At 43.4% G+C, this 11777-nt stretch overlaps 1 protein-coding gene across 6 annotated transcripts in view; it reads right to left on the reverse strand.

Annotated features, from left to right (window-relative positions):
• camk2b1 (calcium/calmodulin-dependent protein kinase (CaM kinase) II beta 1) overlaps positions 1–11112 on the reverse strand; it is a 153476-nt gene extending 142364 nt beyond the window's left edge. For 5 of the 6 annotated variants that reach the window (XM_063195428.1, XM_063195424.1, XM_063195426.1 and 2 more), the window contains exons 1-2: positions 10822–11098; positions 2287–2381 (exon numbers count right to left, since the gene is read on the reverse strand). In XM_063195428.1, coding sequence (XP_063051498.1) covers positions 2287–2381; positions 10822–10883 — 157 coding nt within the window. In that variant the 5' untranslated portion in view covers positions 10884–11098. Of the gene's footprint in view, positions 1–2286; positions 2382–10821 lie in introns of all 6 variants that reach the window. The other variant, XM_063195422.1, reaches the window with a different exon arrangement.
• Positions 11113–11777: the final 665 nt, after the last annotated feature.

An 11777-nucleotide genomic window follows, 5' to 3' on the forward strand; every position in this document is an offset into this window, starting at 1 on the left:
CGCAAACTATTTTTTAGACTCATTGGCTTACTGCCACACTGCCTTCAACGGCCGCTTCCAAAGTGCTTTCACTCCATGCAGCGATTGAGGTTGTGAAAGACTGACTGAAAAGCCTAGGCTACGTAAAAACTAGAGATGCCCCAGATCCTGATTTTTAGGTAACTGCCGGATACCGGATCCACTGCTTAAGATCCTGCCGGATCCGCATCCTGTGAAAAACCCTATAATCCTGCCGGATCCGGAACCGGATCTTGGATCCTGTGCATCTCTAATGTAAACAGCTCCTATCCACATGGCTCCAGGGTGAGGTGAGGGGGTTGGTTCTAGGGACACATAGGCGTGAATTTGGCCAAGCGAAGCGAACTTCGCCATTCATTCCTATGAGGGAGGCAAAGGCAAGCGAACAGGACCGAAGCTAAGCGAAATTATTCAACCAAGTTTAATATCATGCAAATGAGGAGCGAATTCCGCTAACAACATGATTGTTTCATTCTATTTGATTCGCGGTGACAAACTGATGACGGTTGAACTGTCAGAATGGAACAATGAATTTCGCCTCTCTTCGCCTCGCTCGTTTTGCCTGCAATGTGTCCCTAGCGTTACGCGGCCCGGAACGAGTGACCAAATCCGGGTGAGGAGGCGAGGTAGGCAGCCTAGAAGCCACCCCAAGCCTCCAGTGCTCGGCACAATGAATGGCGGGGTAACCCAGAGGGTGTCAGGGAAGGACTCCTGCCTGACACCTGGCAGAGAGGCGGGGGACAGATCAAATTACAACAGACAGGGGGGTTGGGGTTGGGACTGGGGCTGTGGCTGTAACTGAGGTTGGGCTGGGATTGGGATTGGGGCTGGGATGGTGAGTACAGAGATTTTTGGGGGGCAGGTGCTGAGGGTGGGGGTGTTAAGGGCATGAGGAACTTCCGGCTGCCTTACCAGGCTATTGAGGCTATATACATGTATTATATCTGGACATTATTGTCACCTGCTTTTGATCGTGAAGCATGTGTAGATTATCATGTCAACATGGACCACAGTAAATTGTGACAAAAAGCTTTCAAAAAAAGTTTTTTTCCCTCCAGTACGGCAAACGGGCAGGTGCTTTAGCTATCCCTATCTGTGCACGCCTATGGTGGTACAGTATGGGAGATTTACTCCAGTCTGCTGCCTGTTGTGTTGTGTGGAACCCGATGGTGTGCGTGTGTGTGTGTGTGTGTGTGTGTGTGTGTGTGTGTGTGTGTGTGTGTGTGTGTGTGTGTGTGTGTGTGTGTGTGTGTGTGTGTGTGTGTAAGTGTGTGTTGTACCATATTGTATATCTGGGGACATTCCCATCTCTGGCTCTCCCTACGTGACACGTTTCCTGACACTCTATCACTGTCTTGTCTAACTGAAGCCATAAAAAGCCCAAAATATCTTTAAAAATGGAAGAAAGCAAAAAGAAGAGAGGAGAGAAAAACAGCACATTCCCTCATTGCCAAGGCATTTGGCCTCGTGGCTGGGAGGTAAGCAGTTACCATGGTTGCGCATGTGACTTCTTCGCATACAATTCATTTGTGAGAGCCGAACTGTCTCCAGAAAAGACGACACTAGGGCTGTGACAATTAATCGACTAATTGTGACTAATCGACAACAAAAATTGGTCGACAAGAATTGTCATAGTCGACTAATCGTTTAATTTAAATCAATACTTTTTTACTTACTAAAGTAATGCTTTCTTATTTCATTGAAACCTAAATTTGCCCAGCAGGTATGAATTGGATGTTTTATCTCACAGTAAATAAGCTACTATCATGATTTAAAACTCATTGTGAGCTCAGGACCTAATTTGAACGGTTTCTTTCTTTTTTTCCCAATCTCCTTGTAGATTAAAGTGCTAGAGTACTTGAAAAATTAATCGTTTGACTAATCGACTATTCGAAAAAATAGTTGATAGATTAATCAAGAGCAATGCAAGTACTTTCTGAGCACCTGAAAAATCGGGAACTCCTCCCACTTTGTCAGGATGTAAACATCCGTTAGGTTGTCCTAAGGGAGGCGGGTCAACCATATAGTTTGGGAAATGTTAATTGTTATGCTCTTGGTCAGACCAAGTCTCGAAGAGATTTGAAAGTCGATGATAATCAGGCTACCAGCCTCCCAACCTCCCTCACCAACCCAGCTCAGTCTCACGCGTGCATGGAACCTCTTCAAATAAATCCAGTCATGTTCAGAGTCTTTCTGCTCCCTCCGCTCCCCTCCCCCCTCCCCTCCCCAAGACATTCATCAGCAGCAGGGTTATGGTTATGGACCTACCTCTTGCGTTGAGTTTTTTGGTGTTGATTATTTTGGCAGCATACTCCTGGCCCGTGCACAACTTGACACACCGACGCACCACTGAAAAAGCTCCCCTAGGGTGAACAAAAAACACACACACACACAAAATAAACAAGCAATAATAAACAAAATCCTCCCAGACGCTTCACTCAGCTTCAGTTTAAAATATACTGCCTCTCTTTGACAGAGGGGGCAACACATGATAATTTCCCCTTTCCACACAGCAGACATTGGCATAGTCATTAAACAGCTGCAGCTGGAGACTGGTTACATAACTCAGTGGCTTAAATAAAATGATACTACTACATCGACCACAACACCACCCAATAGGGCTGAATGATTTTAAGACAAAATTGAAATAGCAATTTCTCTGACAGATATTGCGATATCCATTTCCACCACGATCAAGTTTCATTGCACGGGTTTCTGTTCTCATGCTCCACAACCGTTGCTCCGGTTCAAGTGACTGTCTTTGTTAGTGAGTGACCTGGTCACGGACAGCATGGACGTTTCTGACTGGTAGCTGATACAGAGCCATTCTATCAGACTTATCTGTTGCGTTCTACAACACCCAGCAGGGGCAATAGGCAGAGCATACACGAGTGCAATTATTGACGAAACAAAACATGGATCAGTTTAGGAGCACGTTTTTTCTGGCTTTGACGATCCCAAAATTGGGTTGTCTCTGAGATCACGATTTTCAGTCTCAAACCGTAGATCTTTCAGCCCTACCACCTAAATTAACCTGGTGTGCTAAATCATGCTGACGTTTTTCAGATGTTAACCAAAAGATGTGTGATTTGGCAGTGGGGTCTATGAATACTGACCCGAATCAACATTTTGTGAAGTCCACTCTCAGACCATCAGTTAAGTTAACAGAGTTGTCAGCAAATAATACTATCACAGTGCTGAAAATCCAGGGATAACTAATAGTATTTCATAAGTATAGTATCAAAGCAATACAATAGGATGGGAGAAAACGTTCTATCAAATGACTTTGCCACACTACATCAATTGAGTTACTCCCTTTCATGTGTTTCAATTGATGTTGAATTTGATTGTTTTCGTTCTCTTCACAGACTATGCCAGAGTGTGTTAAGTTAGTAATACAAGCAATGGATTTACGCTATATTATCCGATTAGGATAATGTTGAAATAAAAAAGTCAGATCAGATAATAACACAAATTTTCATTTTTTTTTCAACTTGTTTCAGTATAAGGCTTATGAATAAAAGGCTTATCTGTGTGTGTGTGTGTGTGTGTGTGTGTGTGTGTGTGTGTGTGTGTGTGTGTGTGTGTGTGTGTGTGTGTGTGTGAGAGTGTGTGCGTGTGTGTGTGTTCACGCGCGCACGAGTGTGAGTGAGTGTGTGTGTGTGTGTGTGTGTGTGTGTGTGTGTGTGTGTGTGTGTGTGTGTGTGTGTGTGTGTGTGTGTGTGTTGAAGCGTCCTTTAGGCCTAACGCAGCAGAAGACCCTAATCATATTCTCCTCTCCTTTCCTTACTTAAGTGCACTTTTAATACTTCAAAATACAGGGCCATCATAAAGATTCACTCTCCTTTGTTCTTCCCACACTTCACTTACAACACAATAAGTACTGTCTACCATAAGTCTTCCCTAGATAACCCTCATGTACTAGTAATGCCTCACATGTAAGCCTGTCACGATATACGATAAGTCAATAAATCGGACGATAACTTTTTACAAGAACGATCACTTTTCTGGCCCCGATAAGTAACGATAAGTTATTTGCGTGATGTTTTGTTTTCCCTCGCTCCATTTCTCTGCCGTAGGACTACTGATGGCGCGTTATAGGCCAACGCAGCGCAAAGACGCTTAAATGTTGGTGTAATTTTAAGTTTCAGTGCAGTTCTGGTTGGAAAAAAGTGTATTGATCAGGCTACTTGCGTCTTTGAAATAGAACGCTGGTGTTCCCGCGCGTCGCTTATAAGCCTCGACAAAGAATCAGCGCTAGAGACTAGGAGCGCAATATTCTTCCAGTCTCAGTCAGCGCATCTGCAACGTTCCTCAGAGAGGGGAATGAACAGCTCCAACACGGAGGCAAATGTTCATTTTGAAACATGCGCAGCAACCCAATATCCACGACGAAGACGTGTTTGTGCAAACATGAAATAGTGGTGCCGTCGCGACAAACTTGCTCTGAGGCTGTTTTTTTAAACCTCGCCGAGTTTCCACTATTATTTCAATGCGCTTCCTACCCCGACGTTCGTTGTCTGTTCTTTTTGTGATTTTCGCTATATTTCTTGTTTATTTAGACCTAACAATATGAGTAGGCAGTCCGCAAGCAAATCATGAAGATAAGATTTGTGGATTTAAATCTGTCACACCAGGAGAATGTGAACAGTTGAGCGCGCTACAGGACGTTCATAAAGGACTTTAAAGTGCGCAGAATTGCAATTGTTCCAGTCGAGGGTAGAGTCGAGAGAGAGAGAGAGAGAGAGAGAGAGAGAGAGAGAGAGAGAGAGAGAGAGATGGAACTTGTGCATCTGTTCATGATCTTTTGCTTTTTGCTGATGTTGAAATGACTTTAACAGGGCTGATTTGGGTTTTGACAGATAATTAGCTAGTAACAACGTGCATTTGTTTGAAATAAGCTGTCTAAGTAATAATTTGTGAATTAACAATACCCCACCAGTAGGTTATTTTACATCACACCATGGATAGGCCTATAAGCCATTCAGTGTGCTTGAGAAAGATAAATAACAGAAAATGTTAAAGAAAGACTATATAACTTACCTTAATAATAAATACAAAAAAGCCTATTTAGAGCCTATTGTGCTCCATGAGGATGTATTTAAAAACATCCGTGATGCTTTAAAAATGTGAAGGGGTGTAGACACATTTTTATTGCATTTTTACGTCATTATATTGTTTGGCACATTTCTTATTGGAGCAGGCGTCAATCTTAATTATTTAAACCTCTGAGTCTGCTGGCCCAAATGTTACATTCAATGTTTCAAGAAGGAGGCCGCACCTTGCATAGCAGTGTTTTTTATTGCTCATTATATTGTTTGAAAATGGCGAGAGAGACAATATTATCGCAATAATTTCTTGTTATCGTTATCGTCTGGCAAAAATTGTTATCGTGACAGGCCTACTCACATGCATCCAATCTAAAATGTTCTACTGTCCGTTCTCTTTTAACTTCACAAGCTTCAGGATGAAAGGCTCTGCAAACTTCACTCTATCACATTCTAGAACTTTTGTCCATGCCTCATGGAACATCCTTTTCCTTTTTCATCTTCAAAGCTCCAACACAACTTTGACACCCAATCAACTATTAAGTGTGTTCTTCTATCTAATGCATCCCATATTGTGTCTGTACTTCAAAGACTAAGCTTATCTTGCCTAGGCTAGGCTCGGTCTCAGACATGGCACTGTCCTCAGTGTCCTGTCGTCCTACATTTACAGCAGACGTAACCTTTTTGCACACAGTAGCTTAGAGGAGGAAATGTGTTCGTTCGACGCAAAGTGCCACAGCTAAACCAGGCTAAAGACTCTTCCTGGGAGGCTTTACAGTTTGTTTGTAGCAGCAAATGGATGAGACTCATATTGCAGAGATTGCCAATTCCCTGGATGTTTTCCCCCCTCAGAGAAGGAGCCACATTTAGAGGTTTCTGGGCCATTTAGAGGTTTCTGAGCCTCTTTAACGTGGCTAATGGGGCCAGCAGTTTGTGTGGCATTCGATTTCCCCAAAGCCGTGGAGGTGGGCTAGTGCCAGAGGATTAGGCAGCGAGGGCACTATGTAATCTGCACAAGCCCTGTAGGGATGAGGAGAGAGGAGAGAACACACTTCAAGAACACTCTACTAGGCCCTACCGTGGCTGATATGGTAGGGCACACGTTTACCACTCGGCCGACCCGAGTTCGATTCCCGGTTTGGGTCCTTTGCCGGTCCTTCCCCATCTCTCTCTCCCAACTCGCTTCCTGTCTCTCCTCCTCTATCCTGTCTCACAAAAAACAATAAAGCCTGAAAAGCCCCAAAAAACTGCTTTAAAAAAAGAAAAAAGAAAAAAGAACACTCTACTGAGACGATGCGCTAACTACACTAACCAGGCCGTGCCCTCCTAGTGACGCAGCACCTTCAGCGTTGCAACTAGTCAGGTCCAGAGCAATGCACGTACTTTCTGATCGGAAACTCCTCCCACTTTGTCGGGGAAGCAAGCAACCACTAGCAAACCAAGGGAGGCGGGTCAGCCATGCCGTATGGGAAATGTTAATTGCTATGCTCTTGGTCAGATCAAGTCTCGAAGAAATTTGAAAGGTGATGATAATCAGGCTATAACTAACTACACATCAAATGTTGCAATGACGCTTTCAAATGTGTCATTTCGGATCCTAACGTTCAGTACCAATGAAGCTTAAGGGAGTCAATTCAGTTGCTAACACTTTACTTGATGCCGGCATCATACCAATAACATAACACTGTCATAACCGTGTCGTAATGCAGTCATGCATGCATCATATACATTATGTCAACATTATAATGCCAGTAATAACTTAGCCTACCTGTCAAATTAATAAGGCAATATAGGAGTGGTAGCAGAGAAGACAATCTACAGCAGTGTTTCTCAAACTTATTCAGATCTAGGACCACTTTGTCCTCCCAAAAATGTTCAAGGACCACCTGTCAACTGAATTTACAGGTGACAGGTGCTAATTTCGATGCAGATCACTTACTTCTTATTCACATTTAAAACCCTGACTTATTATGGTGAAAATGAGACTTCAGTTATATTTAGCTCTGTAATAATATTACAATTATAGTCTGTGCTAGCTTGTCTTGGAAAAGTAGTAATTTCCTTGCGGACCACCTGAGCTCTGTCGCGGACCACTAGTGGTCCCCGGACCACACTTTGAGAATCACTGATCTACAGAGACAACGGACAGCGCAACCTCAAGTTGAAGTTGTGCCAGCATACAAGATCCCTCCCTTGCAGCCTTACCATTTGAAAATGCCTTTCAGATAAGTAGAACTACACAGTCTTCCTGTGCTAGTAGACTAGGTCTTCTTGATGTTATGAATTTAGACTATATGACGATTGGTTCCAGACAGTCGTCCTTTCGTAAGATAATTGTTACTGTGTGTGCACATTTTCTCTCGACCATAAAACGTTTATGACATTGACATCATGATTATGACTCGTCCATGACTGTGTCATGACACTGTTTTGACACTTATGACACTCTTAACGTATAACAGCAGTGTCAACTTCAGTGTAACCATTCATGCCACAAGATGATTCTTGGGGGTGAGACGAGGTGGTTGTAGCAGAAGTTATGAGCTCTAGCCCTACAAACTCATGCTCTTCCAGTGATGGGCAACCTGGATTCAGAGGTTAAAATAAAGTGCCACATATTCAAAATTGAACTGGATTTAAGCTTACCTGTCCAAATGCCGTAATTGGTCGGTTGAATCCAGGTCATTTGGAATATGTGTAGCGCTTAATTTTAACTCCTGAATCCAGGATGCCCTTCACTGCTTGTTACAAAACTGTTGTACCTTCTGAGCAAATGTGGAATTATTAGCCTCCAGCTGGCATAGTTTTGCAGACCTAACATACAGTATAGTAACATTTACTGTTGCTGTACGTTTTTTTTCAACAGCTGAACACTGGCTGCTGAACAGTTTTTTTCTCCTTTCCAATTCAACAGGTGAACACTGTGTGTGTGTGTGTGTGTGTGTGTGTGTGTGTGTGTGTGTGTGTGTGTGTGTGTGTGTGTGTGTGTGTGTGTGTGTGTGTGTGTGTGTGTGTTTTATCCTCAGGCTAGCCGACACAAAGTGTTTTTTTCTGTCTTGCAGAAAATATTACAGTTGTTTTGACAAATCAGCTAAAACGTAGTGTATAGAGTGCAAGAAGCAAACCAGACGAGCCTTGAAAACAGAGAGAAAAGCACTGCTTAACTGAAGTAAGCAGGACATTTTACAAAAGAAAAGGGCACAATAGTCAGGGAAATCGATAAGTGCGTCCTGTTGCTTTTGAATTATGAATAAAGCAATAAATAGAGCGAGGCAACAGACACTGGATAAACTCAAAGGAGCAGAGACAGAATGCCAACTAGGATATACGCCTACATAAAACACCATTGTACACACACTGTAGAACAGTAGAACATTTTAGATAAGATGTGAGGCATCACTAGTGCATGCCGTTTATCAAGGGAAGACGTATTGTAGACAACACGTATTGCATTGTAAGTGAAGTGTGGGAAGAACGGGATTGAATCTTTATGATGGCCCTGTATTTTGAAGTATTAGAAGTGCACTTCAGTAAGGAAAAGGGGGAGAGGAGAATATGATTAGGGTGTTAGGCTTAAAGGACGCTTCACTGTGAGAGATTAGGAGCCTAATCAGAAATCCAGTATCTCTGTCAAAGACAGTGCAGTAAAATATCATGGCAAAATTGACATTTCAGCACTGTATAAAATGCATTCACCACCACTTGGAGACACAAGATAAGAGGGATACTTCATGAGGGGCATGAAACACCAAGACTAATCTGTGGCTGGCTCATTTATGGATTTGGAGGACACCTCAGCAGAAATAATATCGGTAATGCTTTACTTTATGGTATAGTTACCATACAATTACTCTGTACTTTCTGGGTAACAGAAGGGTAACAGAGAGAGGTTACATGGTATCTAACGGGTAAAAAGGGGGTAATTTTACTAAGTAAATACCATTAATTGGGTAACAACAGGGTCACAGAGAGATGTTATATGACTAGATGATCAGAAAATATGCAGTAGTTTCATAGTAATTCTTGGGATATGAATTACATGGGATTTACTTTGTAATTACCCCCTTTTTACCCGTTAGATGCCATGTAACTTCATGTAACACACTGGTGTCAACGTTTCTGTTTGATTCTAGATGTGGCCTATTTCTTCTCCAATTCATTAACGAACTAAGTAGTATGTAGCTCCAAACCAATACTATGCTAGCCTTCTCTCTCTCTCTCTCTCTCTCTCTCTCTCTCTCTCTCTCTCTCTCTCTCTCTCTCTCTCTCTCTCTCATGAATTCAATGGACACACACACACACACACACACACACACACACACACACACACACACACACACACACACACACACACACACACCCTCCTGTGTGTGGGTGGGGAGCCACATGGCACCAATCCTACCACACTAGCACCTCTCCCTGCATTGCTGGGATTGCTGGAGCTACTGGGAAATAAAGACCTCTCTCTCTCTCTCTCTTCTCTCTCTCTCTCTCTCTCTCTCTCTCTCTCTCTCTCTCTCTCTCTCATACGAAAGCCACACCATATTTTAAAAAATCTAACCCTCATGTGGAAGCACAGGCTTACGCTATCACAGAAAAGCTCAAGGCATAGGCTGACCACTTTTGCATTAGAGTATCCACTGTACACGAAAACCAACATTTCCCAAAACATCTTAACATGGTGAAATTCTTTCATCAGATTACTTTTATTATCATTCTAATCTCCTGCCTATTTATAATCACTGCCTCTTCTTCAATGGACCATGAGTGCAACAGACGCATTTCATTTGTAAAGGATTCCGCAATCTGCTTTTATAGTTCTGATAATTTACTGTATCTGCTTCTATCACAAATGCAAAGCAGCGTGCGTGTGCTGCAGAGAAGAGAGCGCGCGCCACTGGGGCAGCAACGGCAGCCTGACCGTGCATGTAGCAATGTACCTCGCAGTACACAGCCATAAATCACATATTATGTTGACCCTACATTTGCAAGCTGTGAGAAGTTACTCACTGGTGTATTCTCTGTGTGCACTGAGAGCCCCCCAAAACAAATCCCCCTTCGCTAAAATGTGGTTGGGAAACTGTAAAATGATGTTGTTTACGAGATTTGTGTCAACAACTTATAGCCAAGGACTCCAAAGCACCCAGCAACCAACCACCTGACCAAGAGCGCAGGTTTTCTCTTTGACAGCTCCAAATGTCATGTCCCGCAGACTCAACCAGTGCCAGCCAGCTGAGCTGGGAAGGTGATAGCTCTCGCCCGCTATGTTGGCTAGTGCTGGCTAGCAAAGTGGTTCTGAAAGGGGCGTTGCACTCCACTGCGACCACCGCTCGATACGCCCGGACAGGACTTGCTGGCTTTTACAACCCAAGTGCCCCCTAAATCATTTGGTTGTAACAACTAGGCTACCTATCGACCCATAGCAAAATACGAACGACGAAATGACCATCTCTTCGGCTGCTGGAATATGATATGTTAATATAGGAGTGCTTTTAAAACCCAGTGAGGTGACACTCCTCCTTATGGACATAAACGTTTGTCTGAGCTTGAACTGCTTGGTTGATGGCCAGCCAGCCAGATACCAAGCTAGCTCTCCGCGCTAAACATTAGCTGTGTTACCAGCAGACACACAGCTGAGCTGAGCGAGAACCAACCTTCTCTTATCTCTAATGCACACGTTTTACGAGTAGACCAGTGACCAGGCATACAACAAATACAGGCTACCCACTGACCCCAAAGAGCAAAAAATGCTTACTTTCCAAGTTCCTCGTACAGCTGAAATTCGTCCGTAAATCGCGTACAGGTTGTCGTGGCCATGTCTTCTTGTCAGATTCTGACTGTTCCTCTTATGGTTAGGTATGCTTTAAAGTCTCTCTTCCTCGCAAATGCGGTGCTCGAAATATGCAGGAAACAAGTACGTCCTCTCTCTTTCAGGTGACAGAAATATACAAGGATAATGCCAAAATCGTGCTTTTTTGGGCGGCGGGCTGGGTAGGCTGGTAGACTGCTTGGCTACGTCCTCCCCCGCTCGCTGTCAGTTGCGTTCTGTACCTTCAAATGCGTCTTGCTGCGAGAACAACGCAGCGGCTGCCAGTTAGCTCAACACTACCACCTATCGGCCGTTTCACACTGCTGCAAATGTGAACTCTACAAACGCAGTGGTTGTTGGAAAATATTCAATCCGTTTAATTATCATGCCCGTCGGGCCTTCATTCTGCATACTAATTAAAGCAGAATCTGTTTAGGCCTAGTGAGTTTTCCTATAAGATTTTGAGAGCAGTAACCTAGTAGGTAGGTTTACCAGACCTATTCTCTATTTTACAACTGCCAATTTTTTTTTATTTGACAAAAAGGCCGGAAAATCGATTAGGCTATAATGTAGACTGATCAGTCTCTGCCTTTTCACCTTACCACATATCTTGAACAACAATAGGACGATACTTTGGTCCGACACAGGAATAAGACCAGTACTGAGAGTGCCGCAGTTTTTTTTGTTTTTTGTTTTTTTGTTTTTTAAGACATTTGAACACAGAGTGACAAGTTGGCCTGCGAGGCATGGTTAGTGGCTAGGTGAACATGTAGCTGTAATCTCTCTGGCTGAAGGGTTATGATTGGTATTATTATCCATTTGGGCCCATGGTGCATTGCCCAAGGGCACCAACCAAGGGGCACCACAAGACACAAGCGGTTACACTTTACTTGACGCTGACG

Source organism: Engraulis encrasicolus, chromosome 3, assembly GCF_034702125.1.
Source record: "Engraulis encrasicolus isolate BLACKSEA-1 chromosome 3, IST_EnEncr_1.0, whole genome shotgun sequence".
Classification (NCBI taxonomy): Eukaryota; Metazoa; Chordata; class Actinopteri; order Clupeiformes; family Engraulidae; genus Engraulis; species Engraulis encrasicolus.